The 20,434-nt window shown below is 43.6% G+C and overlaps 1 protein-coding gene across 2 annotated transcripts in view; it reads left to right on the top strand.

The window, feature by feature from the left end:
• SASH1 (SAM and SH3 domain containing 1) overlaps nucleotides 1-20,434 on the top strand; it is a 103,013-nt gene that overhangs the window by 27,359 nt on the left and 55,220 nt on the right. For both annotated transcript variants that reach the window (XM_010581927.1, XM_010581925.1), the window contains exons 2-3: nucleotides 11,392-11,442; nucleotides 11,556-11,605. In XM_010581927.1, coding sequence (XP_010580229.1) covers nucleotides 11,392-11,442; nucleotides 11,556-11,605 — 101 coding nt within the window. The remainder of the gene's footprint in view (nucleotides 1-11,391; nucleotides 11,443-11,555; nucleotides 11,606-20,434) is intronic.

The following is a 20,434-nucleotide window of genomic DNA, read 5'->3' as shown; positions in this document are numbered from 1 at the left end:
ATAGCAGGGAGGATGTATAAATACAGACTAGCAATTTTGGGGCTAATCCTTTTTTGCATTAATATGGTTAATTTGTTTTCAGTTCTCTTATTCAAGAAATTAATTTCTCCCTCACTTTCTAGGAGCCTTTGAAGTTAGCATCCAACTATCAACCTTTGTCTCTCTTCCCTCACCCCCTCACATTCCTGGAGTGCGTTTATGCAGGTTGAGAGCGAGCAGTTCAGTGCCTAGCTCTAGGGAATGAATTCATATTATCCATCTTAATTTTCAGGTGTTCAGTTTCACATACCTACATAGTAAACAAAACCAGTTTGATTTCAAGTTAAACATTGATTCTGCTTTTTAAATGGTTATAGAAGTCAGATTTTTAAAAAAATATATATTAAAACTTTTCCCAGTAGGAGCAGTTTCTTTCCTGCTTCAAGTGTACCTTCTTAAAAAGGATCCTGAAAGAAACTGCTTCTTCAAATGAGTTTATTGTAATAAAAAATGTTAGCAAAGAGTCATTCCCCATGTGCTGACACAAGTTTGTCTGATAGAAAGTTTTTTCAAAACCTTTTCTTATCTGTACTCCTGATGTTTCCACTGTCAGAGTGGCTGAAATGGGGGTCAGACCCCACCAGCCCATCATGTTTATAAGTCATGAAATATACAGCATATCGCATGTTACAGCTTTCTAACTGGGGTCTTCTCATGGAATAATGAATATAGGAGTCACTAAGGGGGAACTAAACTTGATTGAAAACATTAAACTGAAAGTGCAAATCAGCAGAAAAGGCCTACCAAGTCTAAAACACTGAGAATGGATGGATTGAAAGCTAGGGCTGCCAGGCTTTCTGCTGACAAAGACCTCAGTTCAGGATGTCTGTATGTTTGAGCTTGCAGCTGTTGATGTTTTTAACCTCTGAAAGAGGAAAAAAGGTACAGTTTTACTCTCAGTTGGAAAGCAAGGATCCATTTTGTCCAAATGTTTAAAGTTTTGACATAATTCTTTTTGAATGAAAGGGTGCAACAGGAGGCTGTTTGAATTTCTTCGTGGGAAGATGAGAAAACCAGTAAATGTGCATGTGGGCACAGCCTCATGATAAAACTACTTGCCAGGGATGTGGGATAATGTGGCTCAGGTCCTGGCTCAGCTCAACTCTGTTACATGGTTCTGTTGCCTCTGTTTCCTGTCTTTTACTGGATTCTTTCACTTCTCTAAAAATTTAAAAGAAAAATTCACTTCCTGAGCAGTAGCACTAAAACATTCAGAAATTCTGCACTGGGTGTGAGAAAGTCTTAAATCTGGTAGATTTTCCTGAATTAAATAAAGCCTTTAGTCCTGTTCTTAAAGGTTTGATTTCACGTTTAAAAGAAAACACAGGGTAGGTGTATGTGCCTCTGTACATACAGACTTTTTAAAATTGGAAACTTGGATAAAGATGCAGATTTTCTCAGAGGCTTATGAAGCCAAGAGGAGGTCATGAGCTCAGAAGAACATGGCCTGATAGCAGCAACAGGCAGCCCAAAGGGTAGCAGTTGTAGAAACAAGGGTGGTGCCAGGTTTCTTGTGAATTGGTGCTTTTCTTCCACTGCCCACAGTGCTGTCAAGTTCTGAATTTTGGTTTTGCCCACCACAGCTAAAGGACCCAACAGAAGGAGTCGGATCTCTTTCATATGTATTTGGGTTTTGTTTTGAGTCTTTTAATGTGAGGTGTCTCAAGTAAAAGAAATGGAGAGAACTGTCTAATTTTACTGCTGTAGCCAGTCTGTGCATTACAGTGACTGCAATGATGGAAGTTTCTGACACAAAATGCATTGCAAGTTATCAGGTTGACATAAATTGGGGGAGAAAAAAAAAGGGGGGGGGGGTTTTAAACTAAAATATACTTTGTTTTCCACTAGATAACTTTTTTAAGTTTGTTTTTTTTTTAATCTGTCTCCTTTTTAACAAAGTAGAATAAATCACTGCTTTCCCAGAATGAAATTAATGCAAAGTATTTCCCCCCTGCCCCGAAATGAGGGACTTCATTGCTGGTACCCCATGCATCTGTGGCAATAAAAAAAAACCCCTTTGTGGATTTCTTAATGAGTAGTGCTTTCTTCTGATTTACCTACTCCTGAATTTCACCAGGGTTTTTAAGGCCTTGGTAACTTGAAGTCAACTGCAGTTTGTGTTTTCTGCTACAGATCTTCTGAATAATTCATTGGTAACTTATTGTTTGGTACAACATAAAGTAAAAACAATGTAGAGTTCTTAAATGTTAGTTAGCACAATAAAAGATGATGTGTGTCCTGGTTTTGGCTGGAACAGAGTCAGTTTTCTTCATAGTAGCTGGTACAGTGCTGTATTTTGGATTTAGTATTAGAATAATGTTGATAGCACTCTGTTTTATTTGTTGTAAAGTAGTTCTTATCCTAAGTTAAGGCTTTTTCAGTTTCCTATGCTCTGCCAGTGAGGAGGGGCACAAGAAACTGAGAGGGAGCATGGCTGGGGGCTGACCCGAACTAGCCAAAGGGATATTCCATACCATAGGACGTCATGCTCAGTATATAAACTGGGGGGAGGTGGCCAGGAGGTGCCGATGATTTCTCAGGAACTAACTGGGCATTGTTCAGCGGGTGGTGAGCAATTGCATTGTGCATCACTTGTCTTTCTTGGGTTTTATTTCTCTCTCTCTTTTCATTATTATTATTATTGTTGTTGTCGTTTTTATTACTATATTTCCATTATTAAACTCTTCTTATCTCAACCCACAAGTTTTACCTTTTTTTTCCCTTTCCAGTTCTCTTCCCCATCCTGCCGGGGTGGGGGAATAGTGAGCGAGCAGAGGTGTGGTGCTTAGTTGCTGGTTGGGGTTAAACCACGACAACATGAAAGGGAGTATACTTGCAAGAGTTCATCAGTATGACAGTAACAACCCATTTCACAAGAACCCCTGAGCCTTGAGCATATTGATTGATTCAGCGCGAAAGCTTCCATTCATTTGCAGTGTAGCTCATCTGAAATTTCATGTGCTGGAGGCATGGATATTGGTCTGTAGGTTCAGAAATACAGTATCAATACAAATATGACATATAGTGGACTTGTGTTAGCCTATGTTTCCATGGTATGTCTGAAAGGATTTATAGCATGGCTGTAGAAGTTTTCCTGGAGTCATTGGTCTTAGCCTGGGCTTCACCTTTTCTTTCCTTGCTACTTTTCAGAAAGAAAATACATCTTCTGTTGTTCTTGAAAGTATTGAAGAGAAATTGAGAAAATGACAAATAAGCTTCATACAAATGTAGTACAGCTTAGTGTACATGAAAAATTGGTAAGATCTGAAAAGTGTTTCACAGAGGGAAATAGAGAACATCACTGACCCCGGGCAACGGGTATCCTGAATTTGAAGAGCACATAAAAACAGATCAGGACCGTCGATGCTCAGAAAGAAGTTTGGCATATTCTGCCATGGCTTTCAAGGCGAGGAGCTGCTTGTGATTATTTTCATCTTACCGGCGATGCTATGAGTGCTTCACTTCAAAACCACGCTAAATTCCTGGCCCTGCAGTTGCAGGAAAGCAAGGTGCGGGGTGGTGGTGGGAATATGTTGTTCATGGAGGTGTTGACTTCCGAATTATTTGAGGGTATTGGTTCAGGTGGTGACCGAGGCTGAGGTACCCACACACTGCCATAGCCATCCTCGCTGGAGGGCCAGCAGCTGGGCGAGGAGTCTGTACTTGGCTGACCGGACTGTTCCTACCCCAGAGTACACTAACAAACTGTTGTTTGTTTGTTTATTCATTTATTTTCTCCCTTCTTTGTGTTGTTTTCCCACAGGCCAAAACCCTCTCCCTGGGGGAAGTGGTGACTCTTCCCTGGGCCCCCCCTTGTCAGCTCCCGCAGGAGAAGGGCCCCTTGCTCTGGGCAGTGTCCAGTTGGGCTTTGCCTCACACCTCCCTCGCCTGCATCACGTCCTGAGCGCTCTCCTGCTTCACATTTAACCATTCTTGATGTGGCTGGTTTGGCTTTTTCCATCCCTATGAAACATTACAGCTCTTCCTGATGCCACAAACACCCTCGCTATCTTAAAGTCCTCCCTGGAAACCCACATCTTCTGCTGTGTTTTCCATTATTATTTCTCCTCTCAAAACTCCTTTTGGGCCTTACCTGTACGATAAAAGTTGATGCTGACAGACCTGTGGAGTTTTAGGCAAAGACGGCAGGTCTTACTCATCCAGTTTATACCAGCAAGAGCTCTAGTATAGATACAGTTATGCCAGCACAAGAGTGCTTTACTATTTTACCATTTGGGTAATGGGTGTAAAATAAATCAATCAAAGACCTGCTGTGTCCCAATTGCATATATACGCCTTTATATTAATATGTTTTTAGCACAGAGACAGCTACCATAGTTCTGGGCTTGCTTCATCTTGTTTAGAAAATTGATCAGAAGGTATTTGATTTCCCTGCTGCAGTCCCGTATTGACTTTCTCTGAAGCCCATTGCTGTTGGTTTTTTGTCTTTGTGCCATAATTTCACTGGATTCAGCCTCCATTTGTTACAAGTGGATTTATGAGTTAGTACTGCCTCGCTTTTCATTGTTACAGGGCTTTACAAAAGCTGCAGTTTCTTTGTAATTGCTAATGAATTATGTTTTTCAAAATCATCATGGAATGTTTTTCAGCCCCTGTGGCTTCCAGCCTTAGTGCTGAATGCAACGTATTTGAGATGGACAAAAAAACCCTTCTGTTCTTATTGTTGGCAGAGAGGAGAGTGTCAAACGCTTCCCCCCGTGACGTGTTACATTCAGTAGATACCAGCATTTGCATCAAGCTGAGAGGCATGATTTTTCTTCCCTACCTAATACTAAAAGCAGACATGAGTGCTGTAGCAGCGTGTTCTCTCTGAAGCTGCATTTCATCAGTAGTTAAGCTAAGTGTTTACCTGTGTCTGCACTGCTGAATGAGGCACTGAGACACTTGGACTGTTAATTCATATGTAGAAGTATTTATTGTTTGAAATCCCATTTTTTTAACCATTCGTCCCGCTTAGCTTATTTCCTTGATTGAGAGTTTTGGTGCTGCTGCAGGATGTTATCATTTAGCATGTATCGGTTCTGGCTCTAATGTGCAAGAGTAATGGAGCAGAAAGCCTTCGCTCTTCACTGAAACGGCCAAGGGGATAGTCCAGAGGTGGTGGTTTGAGACTCAAAATGGGACTTTTAAATCTGTACCACTGGAAACTCACTGAGCTGGTTAATTCCCTCAAACGCTTGCTGAGGTGGTTGCCACAGGAATAGGTCTTTTTTAGTTCTTTATTCTGACCTGTGACCCATAGCTAGTGACTTGTAGGCAATTTCCATTACACACCTGTGTACCTGCTCTGTCCCTGCATGGGGGCTTCCCTTCACCTTCTCCAGAACCTTTGCAGAGGCTGAAATAGGGTGTGTGGTGGAGGACTCCGGGCAGAACAATTGCTTTCAAACTAAAACAAACTCTTAGAGACCTTTGGTGCTCTGGCTATCTTTCAGCTATAGCTTTGTTTAATCATTTCAGAAGCTAGACTAGAACATGCAGTGCCTGTTCAGAGCGAACAGGGAAAATGTTTGGGGGAAGAGACTGGCAGAATTTTCTCACAGAAGTTTTCTGCTGTAGGTGCCCTATTTACACCTGCTGAAATGGTTTCATAAAATCATTTATAAATTTATGAGCATTTTAGCCATCTCCTTTTCCACTGGTTATGTCACTGAATTTTCTCAGCACTCATCTGGGTCTCACTTTTGCACAGTTGCTGTCTGCACAGTGAGATTAATCCTGTCTTGGGATCTGCAGAGTAGTGTTTAAATTTATGATTCAAATGGATACAGCTCCTGTGGCAGAAACTGTGAAGAGGTTCATGAATTTCTAATTAGAAGGGATTCATTCCATGAATATAATTTCCTGAACTAAATTGTGGTGTGGAGCATAGATGAAGCTCAATGTTTAGGTAATTAAAATATGCACATTCCCCCTAGAATGTGTGAGCCTTACTCTGGATAACCACGTTTCCTTTTGGATGCTCTTCTTTACCATGCCTGTGTATTTCAGGAGCAGAACAGCAATACCTTCAGATAGGCAGAGATATCCCTTATCTGTTGTGTTACACACAGAACAACTGAACTGAAGTTAGCATGGGAGAAAAAGTCCCTCATGAATTCAAAACCTGCCATTCCAGTCAGGAAATGGGTTTCCAGCTTCTTCCCAGTGTATTTTGTGCTTTGTACTTTTTTCCCATATGCATTTTTCAGGCTTAGCTCACAGATGATTGTAAAACTGCTTTCAGGATTTTTACGAGGAAGGTAGTATAGAAAACCAAAATCACAATATTTAGAAACCTGCAATAATTTGAAAAGAAAATGTGTCCAAACGATCACATAAATCACAGTGTACAAAATAAGCAGAAAAGCTACCTGTGAAGGAAGCTTCTTCCTCGAGTGCTGAGGCGAACAACTTAAGGCTTGAAGCCGCAAATCCCGCTTGTTAAGCTTACAACATGTGTTTTCTTTCAAAATGAGAGATTTGCAAGAAGCACTTCGCTGATTCGCGCTTCTGCACCAGAGCTCCCGAGCCATATCGGTTCGGCTCCACAGTCGCTTTCTGCAGCGCAGAAGTTGGCGATACGGGGCAGTACCTAGGCAGTGCCATGCCTGCGGACCTTCCCGTCCTCCAGCCGCTGGATCGCAGCTTCAGCCAGGACCTGGGGGCCTTGTCCTGCGGCCATCTCTTGGTGGCATCAGCTTTGGGTTAAGGAGGGGACAGGAAGGAAATAGGACTGCTAAGAACATGGCTTTAAAGCTGGGAGAACAAAATGTTTCTGCAAGTTGAGATTGTTTTAAATTGGTCATAGGTGGCCTGATGGAGGAATCCTTAGTTTAAATTCAGCAGGCTTTGCTCTCCAGGATATTAGCATTACTAATTTTTAACAGCTCCCTCTGGCTTTATTATCAGTATTTGAGATTCTGTGCTGCGCTAACCTTGGACCTTGAGGGGAGCTGGACAAGCTGGTGCTAAGCCACTGTTTGCCCTCCCTCTTACGTGTTCCCTGGGGGTTGGATATAATTGATGAATATCTCCATTTCTGCAGAATCTTCAGATCTTTGTTGCTGTGATTTAACAGCGTATTGGATGTGTGTGATATGCACCAGCAGTGTCTGGGTACAGGATGGGTAACTTAGGCAGGGCCCCTTAAATCTGGAAACCATACAAGTAAATCAGACGCTTCTGGGAAACACTGGACTTAGTCATGTAGCTTAAGGATTCTACACTTGATCAGGTACTTTCTCAGATCCTTGGGTTTCTTGCACCAACACTACATGGTGTGTAGTTGGCATGAATGTCTGGTACACCTCAGACAAGCTTTATGGGCACACGTGGAGGACAGTTACCTGGGGCAGCAGGCTGCTAGGACAGAAAATACCTATCACTCTCTGACACCTGCTTTGTCTCAACCAGAGTCCTGGAAATGCAGGCTAGGGATGTCTGTTACTGCAGCCACTGTTTCTGTAAACCCAAACTCTCCTCTGTTTCATTTTAAAGGTTTGGTTCAGAAGGATGAAAGATGTACTTTCATGAAACTAATCTTTGAAAATATTTTTTGAAAAGATGTTATAGCGTGCTTGAGAGCATGCCAAGGGTACAACATTTGCTCAACCTTCTAGAATTAGTCATTGGTATAAAAAAGGCCCTGATCCTGCTGGATTAAAATCAACACAACCTGTGGATTTTAATGTGAGGTTTAACCTGAGGTTTAATGAATTTTAACCTAAATAAATAGAATTGCTCAAGGCTGATAAAAAGTTCTGTGATGTAGATCTATGCCAGAAGTTCAGTTGAGAGTAGTATTTTCCTAAGTATTTTCCTTTCGTTCTTGTCTAAACAGCAATAGGAAAAATATCATTCTGCTGGGAAGGCAGGTGGGAACAGTAATCACAACAGTACAGAACTATCAGGTGTTTTGCATTCCAGCATTGCGAAGTAGAGCGTTAGAGGAGGGAGAGGAGAGTTGTTCTTGCTACTTGTCCTCCACAGTCATGCTGATCCTGTAAAACTGCTCCTGTTCTAACAGGGTGGGCTTGACAGTAAATGAGAAAAAAGAAAGCAAATACAGTCAGCTTTTTTAAGATTTTGTTACATGGGATGCAGCTGACTTCAGCTGAATAGTTGTGGTGGATTGACCCTGGCTGGATGCCAGGTGCCCACCAAAGCTGTTCTATCACTCCCCCTCCTCAGCTGGACAGGGGAGAGAAAAATATAACAAAGGGCTTGTGGGTTGAGATAAGGACAGGAGAGATCACTCACCAATTACCATCATGGGCAAAACAGACTCAGCTTGGAGAAAATTAACTAATTTATTACAAATCAACCAGAGTAGGGTAATGAGAAATAAACGCAAATCTCAGAACACCTTCCCTCCACCCCTCCCTTCTTCCTGGGCACAATTTCACTCCCGGATTCTCTACCAACCCCCCCAGCGGCACAGGGGGATGGGGAATGGGGTTTACGGTCAGTTCATCACACGTTATTTCTGCCGCTTCATCCTCCTCAGGGGGAGGACTCATCACACTCTTCCCCTGCTCCAGCATGGGGTCCCTCCCACAGGAGACAGTCCTCTGCCAACTTCTCCAACGTGGGTCCTTCCCACAGGCTGCAGTTCTTCACAAACTGCTCCAGCATGGGTCCTTTCCATGCTGTGCAGTCCTTCAGGAGCACACTGCTCCAGCGTGGGTCCCCCACGGGGTCACAAGTCCTGCCAGAAAACCTGCTCCAGTGTGGGCTCCTCTCTTCACAGATCTGCAGGTCCTGCCAGGAGCCTGCTCCAGCGCAGGGTTCCCATGGGGTCACAGCTTCCTTTGGGAACCCACCTGCTCCGGCGTGGGGTCCTCCCTGGGCTGCAGGTGGAGATCTGCTCCACCGTGGACCTCCCTGGACTGCAGGGGGACAGCCTGCCTCACCAGGGTCTTCCCCACAGGCTTCAGGGGGATCTCTGCTCTGGTGCCTGGACCATCTCCTCCCCCTCCTTCTGCACTGACCTGGGGGTCTGCAGGGTTGTTTCTCCTACATGTTCTCACTCCTCTCTCCAGCTGCCGTTTCTATCTGTCCCAGCAACTTTTTTTTTCCTTCTTAAAAATGTTATCACAGAGGCGTCACCACTATCGCTGATGGGCTTGGCCTTGGCCGGCGGCAGGTCCATGTTAGAGCTGGCTGGTATGGGCTCTGTCGGACACAGGGGAAGCTTCCAGCAGCTTCTCACAGAAGCCACCCCTGTAACCCCCTCTGCTACCAAAAACTTGCCACACAAAGCCAATACAATAGTTTTAGGTTGAAAGTGGTAACTTTTCATCTACCTGCAATCTCAGGCTACAACTTCGCAACCAGCTGCTCAAGCAAAAGACTTCTATAAAACCTTGGGAACCCAGATAGCATCTTATAAATGATAGTTTACAAAAACTAGCATATTTTTTTAAAAAACCACTTGCAGCAAGCAGGTTTTTAGGGCAACAGATAAATCATCATGAAGTTGGGATCTAAAGGCACGTTGGGGACACAGTGGATTCTTCTGGCTGGCATACTGAAACTTTTAAGATGGGATAGCTGATAAAGTGCTCCTTTTTTCACCTATGCAGCAGTGTGTGGATAAATGAGGTGCTCATGAATGGGCAACATTTGGACCATGGGGCTTGTCTTTCCCTCCCTTTCTGTGGACTGCTAGGTCGGGGTGGGAGAGTGCCCAAGGAAGATTCGCAGCGATGTGCCTGCAACTTCTCCAGACGCAAAACTTACTCGGATTCCATTTTGACAGAGCTAATGGAGAAAGAGAGAGATGCTTGGTGCCAAATAGCTAATTTCACTTTCCTGATCTGTGAACGTTTCTGGAATTTCGCTGGGCTCGGTACAGGTTCTGCTTGACTAGAGGAGGTCTGTTGGATCTGTCAGTAAGTGAATGTGGTTGCCTTTTCATGCCGACTTCCACTCAAGGACTTCATTTCCCCTGTTGTGCTATAAAATCAGCAAAAGGAGATACGCAGACCATGCATGGTCAGGCAAAATCTCCCAGTTGGGCGATGACCCTGTGTCAGCCTTGTTTCCTAGCAAGCACATGGCCGTGAGCCGTCCTGTGCCCTCCTGGCTGCTGTAGCCTGCAATGCAAGCTGACTCAGTCGTGTGGTGGCAGAGTAGGTTCTTCTCTACTCCAGATCTTGCAAAGTTTCTGGGCGGGCTAATCAACACCACTTCATGGCAGCCAGCGGTAATTTCCTGTTTAGTATTAAAAGGCTGCATTTCCAGAAAATTGTGTCTGGTTTTCTTTTTTTGTATTAAATCTTAAGAACGTTTTGTCACCCTTTTTGTAGACAAAGGGCATAGGAAGTACAATTTCACAGAGATAAGACATTCATATGTAGGCTGAGGAATGCGTGAACAAAAAGACCTCCAGTATTGAGAAATAAATCCACGTTCTTTTTTTATTTTTTTGGAGCATGTACTCTACTGTGGTTGCTTACTCAGCTATGACGGCCTTTCAATTACAGTACTCACTTTGCAATAACTTAACTAGGGGTAGGACTGGCTGAGAATAAAATAGGCATAAGTAGGTTCCCCCATAGTTTCACACGCAGATCAACGAGCAAAGCGTAGTTCTCGGTACTGACAACTGTAATTTCTATCTCCATTCTAATTGGAGTTTTCCCACTGACTTCAGCTAGACTGGTTAATAGTATGTGCCTTTTAGGCAGCTGGCTTGCAATCGTAAATTAGATACCACCAGTGGGACTTGCCTCATCTAACTTGAGGCAGCTGAAACCCGTCGGGCAAGCTGTTCTATAAGAGTTCCTGTCTCTCTCCATCGGCTGCAAAGGGAGCCTGGATGACTGTGTCCTGGAGTAGATGTTTATATCCTAGATTTTGGAAAGAAGGTGATTTGAACTCTGTCTCGTTGAAAAATTTCTGTGTGAGAAACTGGCCTTGCTCAAATGCATTATAATCCTCTCAGTATTTTTAGCTCAGAGAACACTCTTTTTAATGCTAGATTTTTGCTGTATGTTCTTCCTGAAGGTAAATTTTGGGAAATTGCACTTGAACTTACCTAACAAATTGTGTGATGATCTAGGGAAAATAACACATTTCTCTTTCTATTTTGAGTCACCTCCATCTGCCAATTTCACCTTCTTCTATAGTGTCCAGTGATAAGGATGGAATTAGCTGTTTTAATGGAGTATTTCAGAATTTATCGTGAAAGTGGTTCCTTCTGGAAAGATTAATGTTTCCCATCTGAACGGTTTTGAGGTAGTCCTAGGTTCTGTTACCCTGTTTCTTCTTCCCTTTTTCTCCCCTTCAGATTTCTTCTTTCTAGTGTTTGGATATTTCATTAACCTGACATTTGTTCTGTTTTAGGAGAAACCTGATGCCAGCCCCACATCTCTACAGCTGCGATCCCAGATTGAGGTAAGCACTTTGATTTTGATAATCCATTTTTGTTTGTTCTTTCATTATTCTGCATAAATCGGGCAAAGGCTGCTGTCATGTCTGCTCTCACTGCTATGTGTCTTCTCTTGCAGGAGTCACTTGGTCTCAGCAGCACCTCGTCAACACCTGACACTGAAAGAAAGTAAGTGAAGACATAGGAGGTGGGAGGGGGAATTTGGTACATTTTGTTTTTCCTTGGAGTAAATTCATTTTAGATTGTGTTGGTGCTTCAAGATTTCAGATCCAGCCACTATTAAGGAAACCTGTTTTGGAACCTGCTCACTCTCTTTTGGCCTTTTATTATTTTGGTTTTTAGATCAAGGGAGGGTTATCTTTTCTTCACTCTGTGAGCACTTGGGGTGTGCATGCACCAAGATGACTGGTAGTCATTTTTGAGGAACGTCACTGACTTCACATTCTCTGCAAATTAAACCTGCTTGAAAAATACTTTTCTGTAACTAGACCTAAATGCAGCCAAAAGGAGATGGGCGAGGGGAAAGGAGAGTTACAGTCTTAAATCACTTCGCTTTTCCTGTGCACTCCTGGGTTTGTAACTGTGCTTTTGAAGAAGGTGCCAAGGGAATGAAGTATTTAAAACCAAGTTAAAAGGAGCTTTAATTTTAGCAGTCCTTATAAAAACCTCTCTGTGAGGACTGAGAGAGTTTCTGTTTACTGTCACCTCCTGCTGCAATGTGTGTGCTTGTTTTCTGCGCCTCCTTCCTTTGATCCCAAGATCTTGGATCCCTACTGCTAAGGGTAACGTGCAGCAGTGCATGAAGACAACTGACACTCTATTTCCAATTGCCTGCACTTCGTGGGATAGTGCCAGCTGGACTGGTTCAGAGGGGGTGAATGGAATCCAGTTGTGATGTGAAGCGCTTTCGTAAGGTTTTACAGTCCCACATTTGAATATCTTCTAGTGATTCAACACCGGGCGGTAATGGGAAGGTTGTAAGAAATTGCTGCCCTTGCTTTTGCTAAGTTCAGTTGAAGGAGCATCAGTCCCAATGGGAGCTGTGGTGTGGATGTGGGGTATGGCACTTGCCTGAGCATTGGCCATGTAGAAGTCAAGTGTACGGTAGGGAACAGCTGCTTAGGGGCTTCCTGTGGGGTTGTCTGAAAGCTGGTTCACACTAAAGGTCTTCAAAGGCAGTAAGTTATCTTTTAGAGGTGCCTTGTCTCTCTTCATCACTCAGAGAGAAAACAGTGATGGTTTGCTTAAGGCAGATGCTCATTTTCAAAACAGCTTAAGACAGATAAGGTGAATTTTACCTTGGCTACCATCACTGCTCCTGTGTTACATGCTGTTAACAGAGAAAGCCTAGAAAGCTTAGAGTTTAAAAGTGGTGCTTCAGATACTGAAACATGGAAAAGTTTTCTTCAAGGATCCCTCCCTGTCTAACATTATAATGAAACCAGAAGTGCCAAGTGGATGGGAACGTTATGAGAACTGTAATCTGGGAAGTAAGCCTCCAAGGTTATCCTATGATCATAATACTTTTCTCTCAGTCTCAAAGTGCTTTCCCCATGGGTAAATATCATCGCCCCACCTCAGGGTAGTAATGAGATAAAGATCTCGCAGGAGGACGGCACAAAACTGGGAATAAACTCCTCTTACAAGTTCTAGCCAGCTTCCTAAATTGTGTCTCTGTGTAGGTGTTGTACCACAAGTAAGAGTGGTACAGAGTGAGAAGGCGTTACCTACAAAAACATCTTCTGAGTGACTCTGTTCTGAGAGCCCATTTACCTCACTGAAAGGAAATTAACCTTGTTATCTTAGTTCAGTTGGAAGGGACCTGTGATTTTTGTGGACCTTTCAAGAATGGAAGTGTCCTGTTTGAGGATTTGTCTGTCAGTTGAAGGGTATGTGGATTAATGTGATTCAGATATATGAAACTGGTACAGGGCAGGTTGTGTTAAATATTTGTGCAATAAGAAACAAGGCAATGTGATGCATGCTAATTGGGCAAGGTGTTGAAAATAATAAATATCTACTTGATACTACACAAATTATTCCAAACTGAAATTATGCAGGCCTGTGCCTATTAGTGACAGCCTGCCACATCAATGCTGGTTTCATCCCTCTAGCTTGGAGGGCTGAATTGTCATGGGAATGCCTCTTCCAGGGAGGCAGAGTTTATAAAATTGATCTGCAGGAAAATGACGACTTCAAGGCCATCTGATAGGTCTGTACTTGCTACTAATGTGTTGAATTGGATGTTTTTTGGGGGAGGACAGTGTGTTGGCCCTAGCGGGTGTTATTGAGTTCAGCGTTTAGTTTATGGTTTTCATCTGAATTTGCTGTGTGGGCATGCCACAAGACAGGAAAGCTTGTCCCTTTGGGGACACTGCTTTTGTGGCCCTCTCATGCTGCGTGAAAGATCTGGGGTAAACCTTTTACAAAACTTCTTTTGTTGTGAGAAAACTCCAGTTTGCCAAACCTGAAACTCGATGCAGATGTGCATTGGTTTCTTACATTCACAAAGAGACCTGAGGGGCAAAAGGAAAGATTTGTCCCAAAATAGCCATCCAGATTTTCAGGAGCTAAAAAATCTGTTGTTGTGAGTGCTCTTCCAAAGCCTAAGTAAGAGCTTGCCCAAGAAAAGTTATATTTCTACATATTGAAAATACAAACATTTTCCCAGAGTGAGGTGAGCCGAGTTGTTTCTGGTCTGGTGTTCTGAGTGGATTGCTTCAGAAGTAAAAGTAGTCCCAAGGAAAAACCCTTGCTGGGATAAGGAGGAGAGAGCAAGCAGCTGGCTGGAACGTGGTCGCTCTCGGTACCTCCCTTGCCCAGCGCTGCTGCCTGCACACCCCACAGCTTAATGCTACCAAAGTCTAAAGTTTTAAAGTAACACACCTGGATGGTTGTTTAATTTGCCAGTTGAGAGATTCCAGACAGAAAGAGGCTTTGAGGGAGTCTGGAAGAAGCTATGTTTGTTTTAACCTGGTTTGGTTTTCCTTTTCTGTGGTGCCCAACTGAAGAGAGAGCCTGGCAGGCTCCACTGTACACCGCACTGAAAACAGATTAGCCTTGGTGCTCCACGGTAGGAAAAAATTCTGTTTGTGCGGACAAGCAGTGTATGTTCAGTCTTGCCTTGAGACTTAGTAACCCTGCTGCCCAGTCTGTTCAAAACCAGCATGAAATTAGTCGGTGCCCTCAGTCCAGCAAGTTGCTCAACACGTATCTGTCGAGCGGGTGATGTGCAGCAACACAGAACAGCAGCTGTAGTGCCTGGAGGGAGGCAAAAGGGGTTAAACGAGCCCAGAGGCAGACCTGCTTGTCACTTCAAGTCATTGTCCTTCCAAAAGGCATTTGGGGCACTACTACTTTCTTCTGTTGCTGACAACACTGTTCCTGTTAATTAGATGAAGCTAGAAAAAAAGACTGCGCATATGAACCTGCTCCGTGCATTATAATTGCCCTACCAAAGATGGCTTTCCTTCGATTGATTCTGACAAAGGGAGAAGAATCATCGCTGCAGCAAAGGCCTCTGAGATTTATGTGAATAACAGCAAGGGTACTGATGTGGCCTGAAAAGCTATCCGTAAACAACGGAAAACAAAGTCATGTTTGTTCAAGCTTCGCCTCACAATTGCTCTGATTTTTTGGCTATACTGGAGTTCCTTCTGTAAATTGAAACAGTTGGTCAGGCTTCCAAGTCATATAATGTTTAGCAAATAATGCAAACCATGGAATGAGATGTTTGTAGCTTTCTTCTCTTAATAATAAATTTCATTTACCTCTGTCCTTTCCAAGATTCCCATCTTTTAAACTGCAGTCTTGCTGTCTGTTGTGGTGCTAGTGGAACTTTGCAGGTTCTCAGCGTGCCTTCAGCAAAGTGGCTGTAGCATCTTTAACAGTGATATTACTCATTTTAAACAAAAATCTCTGCAGAACTGCAGGTGCTCCTATATAGACACACTGACTTCTACTTTTGCTAGAAGAATCATCAGTGTAACAAATAGGCAGTAAATGTGTTCTTAGCAGTTACTATTGCTTCTTTGTCCCCATACCGCGTTGGTCTGGGGATGCACCGTATATACAATCCCTATTATTTCCAAGTGATGGCAACACCCCAAGGATGTTTACTCAGGCAGGAGACTGAGCAGGGTTTTCTCATAATTGTAAACAGAGCGTTTAAAACAATGTAATCCAACTTTTAGCCTGTTCCCATTTTTGAACATTCAAGTCTACATGACAGACTGATGAGCTCTGCACGTTTGCCAGGAAATTCAGGTTAAACCCAGTCCCCTGAACTCAGGCTTCTGCATCCTGACTCCATCCTGTTTTTAGAAGAACTGGGAATGTTGCAGAGGGGAAGTTGTGTATTTTCCCTCTTGGGAAATAGATCTGTTTGCTGTTGCTGTTTGCTCCAGCGGCCTCTGGGCAAGTTTCAAATGTGGTGTATCGGAGAACTGCCAGGAAAGAGAAGGAAGTGGGCAAGAGACCCAAGAGCACTGCATACAGATAGGGTGAGGTACAGTCACTCCTATATACTCATTTTTTTTCTTTGCAGCTGCTAGAGAAAGGAAGGACAAAAAACAACGCATGAGGTAACAGTTGTGGCTGTATGTGGTGTTTCACAGGCATTCCCACCACCTTCGCGTGGCAGCGGGTGTTAGGAATTGTCAGCTCCTATGTGAATTGCCAGCTGTTTCTTGAACTGTACCACTGAAGCACATTCCTGACCAAGTAAATGGTCATACTTCATATTAAGCGCCACAATTCATCCTGCTGTACTCCTCAGCCTGCGGCACAGTACAGTTTAAGTGTTCTCAACCCTGTGATCCTCGGGACCTAAATCCCAGATTCTGTCAGAGCAAGGAGCTGAGCAGAAACAGACCTGTGGAGCGGAAGGTGCTGGACAAAAGCATGCACGTGTGGGGTGCAGGCAGCACAGGGCAGCATTGCTCGGGGGCTTTACATTCCCCCAGCGTGGGGGACCTGCTGTGTGCCTCTGGCAGCTGTGTCCTCAGCTCCCCGCTTCAGCTGCTCCCAAGAGTGAATGCCTTTGCCGTCCTCTCTGTGTGCACAGGACGTACGTCTTAAACTGAGCCCCTCACACGTTGAATTCATACAGTTTGGCCCGATCTCTGATGGCTTGTTGGGAATGTCAGAGGAGGAGTTGTAGGCTGCTCGGGCATTACGGCTTTCTCTGAGGTTGTTAGCAGGCAACCAGTGAGGCCCCAACAGAAGTGGCTGCTATCTGCATGCTGTTGTCTCTGCAGGAGAGACTATTGACTGAATCTGGTTTAAGGATTTTCTCCAGTGGATGTGCCATAGTAAAGCCAGTCACTGTCCTGTGGTATAAACTTGAACTCCAAATCAGCCTAAGGCTGGGAGAGTGCCTGCAGTTCAGTGTTCCCATCTTTCACAGTGATTTTCAGTGAAAGCAGCAGTCTCTTTAGTAAACGGCTTTCGTTTTGCAGGAGGGTTCATGCAAGCCTCGATTCTGCCCCCTTTGGTACACTAATCTACTGGCCTTTGCCAGTAGTTTTTAATACTAGATTTCCTAATCCTCTTCCCCTGCAGCATCCAAGCTGCAGGTCAAGCTTCCAATGCAGGAGGTTATTAAATCATGCCTCCAGGTCATGGATGGGGAGGCTTAAATTCTATCACATTTGATTCTGGCAACTCTCAAGGTGCCGAAATTAACTTTGGCAGGTATTTGTAAGCTCATCTGCAAAGAAACAGGAGTGCGGGTTTGACAGAGGACGTGAGGCAGAGAGAGTGCAGAAACTGAGTAGAACAAAGCAGAAAAAAAAAAAAATCCCTCAAACTGAGGATGCTAAAGGTGGCGCTTAATTACTAACAAAATAAATTGTTCCTTTTGCGTAGTTTGAAAATGGAAAGGAATACTGGAAGAAAAAGAAGTAAGAGCTTGCTGTACTTCAGATGTCTACATTTAAGATACTTTTTTTTATACCCTGTGCTTGCAGGAATTGAAAAGAATTAGTGAATGTGAACGGCCCTGTTTTCACTTGTTTGAGGCCTGATTTAGTCAAAGCCAAATTATTCATGCTGCCTTTAAACAGCCTCCTCAAGAGAAGTAGGGCAGGAAACTCCCACAATAACCCGCACAATGGGAGCGAGAGGCCAGCCAAACGCCGCCCGGGACACGTGAGGAGGGAAACCAGTGTGCCTTTGAGCAGCTGGAAGAAGATTTCAAGCATGGTAATTTTGTACGAGGAAGCATGAAGGGTGCCTTTCACGAGAAAGTCTGACTTGCCGCAGCTAGTTGACAGGGCACGTCGTGAGCAACGCGCACAGAACAGGGGTGCATTGCATGCAGTATGTTGGGCCCTGCTCTTTGCTGTTGAAGAGTTTTTAGCTGGCAATTCTCTGCCTCCGGGCTAGGACCAACCAGTCGGTTATTAAATACGTGACATAGCCCCATCTGCCTGCTGCCAGTCACCAGACTGAGCCCGTGGGACCAACGTGGTGGCTTCCGTGCTGGTGGTGGTAGAAAATACACATAGGCACACACGGCCCACAAGCAGCTCAGCGTTTGTTTCCACTGAGAAAGTTTTGACCTGCTTAAAGAGCTATTGCTATGGAAACCTAATGAGAAGATAATTGAATGAAACGTCTTTGCTTTCCATCCCTTTCTCACACTGGTGCCAGCAAGGTCAGAATCTTGCAGGCCTGCTTTCTCTTCAGGTTCATGCAAATTTGATAAAAATACCAAAGGCCTGTTTTCTTCCCTGTGCCAGCTCCAGTTAGATAAATTATCTCGTATTCAGGCAGGAGCAGTTACAAGTCTGTCAGTTTTTCATACTAATTATGTGACTGGGCCATTTTTAATGCACACGGATAACTAAATGGCTTTGCAGCACAGCCACTGTGGGCTTTCGCATCAGTTTATTCACCGCGATGAATGTGCATAATATTTGTAGATTGAAAATCCCATCCAAAGCATTTTCCTCAATGGGCTATAAGTAGTCATTGGGAAGGAATAAGAGGGCCACTATCAGTTTATTGAAGATCATAACAGTAGTGGTTTCATTATCAGATGGTGCTATGCACCTGTGGATTTTATGGTCCATAAATGAGATGCAGCCATGTGTTAAAGCACATCTGCATTTAAAATACTTAGTGTTGAAACAAAAACCCATCAGAATCCTGTCATTCTCAGTTCCCATGTTTGTTCTGTTTCAAGAATGATGAGCTTTCAAAAATCAACAGGCGCATTCATGAAAGCAGCACATGGTGTCATTTGTTTCCTTTCCCAGTTCTGCGGTGTACCAGAACATTCACATCTTGGGACATGTATGACTGTCTCTTGTAAAACCAACCGCTCTGTATGTGAGAAAAGCCCTGGCGTTTTTCTGTCTAAGATCAGAATCAGTCCAGAGTTAACAGGGAAAGCTGTAGCCTAGTAGCTCGATGCAGCCTAGTTAAAACCTGTCTTAATAATCAGATACAGTCTCAGTTGGCTTATGATGCAAATGTGTGCATTGGTTCTTCCTTGCGCTCAAAGTTTTGGAGCCCACCTCCAGGGTTCGAGGGTTAATTTATAAAAGGGAGGGATTGCTTAGGTATAGCAAGGTCATCCCCGCTGCAGCACTTTGATGGAAACATAGACAGTTCTGGATGCCTGGCTTTGTCATTGTTCTTACAAAACCCACAGGCTGCAAAAGAAAAACCAGAAGTGCCCTCCAGAGGCAGTCCTCATGTCCAGATCTTTGTTGTCAGAGACGTCTGGTCTGGTCTCTATCTTTCAAGCACCCTCTTAAAAGCAGTTAGTGTTTTAAAGCTGCCCTCCCTTTCTCTACCTACTGTTAGAATTTTGTCCAAATAGGTTGTCTTAATAGTTAGGAAATGTTAACTCCTCCTTGCTAATTTTTTCCAGTTTATATCTACTTGTTCTTGTGTCTGATTTATTAATAGGCAGTAAATTAATCTTCTTGCAGCTTTCAATTTTGACAGACTGAACAGGCAAAACTTTTCTAGCTTTCTCCGGTAAGATAAGCTGTCTGGTTCCTTGACTATTCTAACAGCTTTTTTATTTACCGCTTCTGGTTTGAATTCATCTTTCTTGAGCATGAGTAATGATGGTTATACAGCTGTTCCCATATATATTCATTCTTTGTACTGCCATTGGAATTTCCCATCCTTACGCCTGTTAGGATTAACGTGTTGGGTTTTCCTCAGTCACCCTTTTTCAGCTGGTATCCCCAGGTACCCTGTCATTTGCAAACCTCTAACATTTGAAAGACTGACTTCCGTGCCAGTCCTGTTTGTGTACTTGCACATTTTAGTGTTGAATGTAAACTCATTTCTGTTAAGCCCGTCTTTCTAATCAGCTAATTCCTGGTCCAGGGTCTCTGCTCTGGCTGTTGCTAGTAAATTTTTTTGTCACTGATCACTGAGTGGGCTGGTGTAATCTCTGCTAAAATGCATCATCTCTCTAAGGCACTAATATTTGGTTACTCCCAAAAGTAGCTCCATTTTTAGATTATCTGTTGTGCTCTGCCCCCCCCCGCATTTGTTTATTTCAGCAGTTTGGCTCCAAGAGGCCTGAAGTATCAGCCTAGAGATGGTTTTGAATTTGTGAGATTAATGGATTAAAGTTTTGACCCTTTCTGCAGCCTGCTTCCAGAGATTATTGGTTGATAAGAAAGTACTCCTTCCCTCTGGCCGTAAATCTTTTTTTCTTCTTTCTTGTCTGAACATATACCCATACGTTTCTTCTGCTATACGCTGTGACAGAGTACATTTCACGTGAAAGCTTGCTAATGAAGTTGTACATCAGACCACAACAAAAATGAAGGCCTCCACGGTGGAGTAATGGCATTTGGCTCCCTTTCAGACATGCAGTGCTGAAACTTCTGCCAAGTGTCACTGCATCATTAACTTTCAGTACAAGTTATCAGTCTATGAATGGAAGAACACAAATCACTTTCAGTGCACGTTCACAGAGGAGCTGCAGATTTAACAGAGTAAGGGAGTGTAATTGGCAAATCA

The sequence above is a fragment of the Haliaeetus leucocephalus genome, unplaced genomic scaffold (genome assembly GCF_000737465.1).
Source record: "Haliaeetus leucocephalus isolate CR32 unplaced genomic scaffold, Haliaeetus_leucocephalus-4.0 Scaffold819, whole genome shotgun sequence".
Lineage (NCBI taxonomy): Eukaryota > Metazoa > Chordata > Aves > Accipitriformes > Accipitridae > Haliaeetus > Haliaeetus leucocephalus.
The sequence above is the reverse complement of the archived record's forward strand: the minus strand, read 5'-3'. Positions and strand labels throughout refer to the sequence as shown.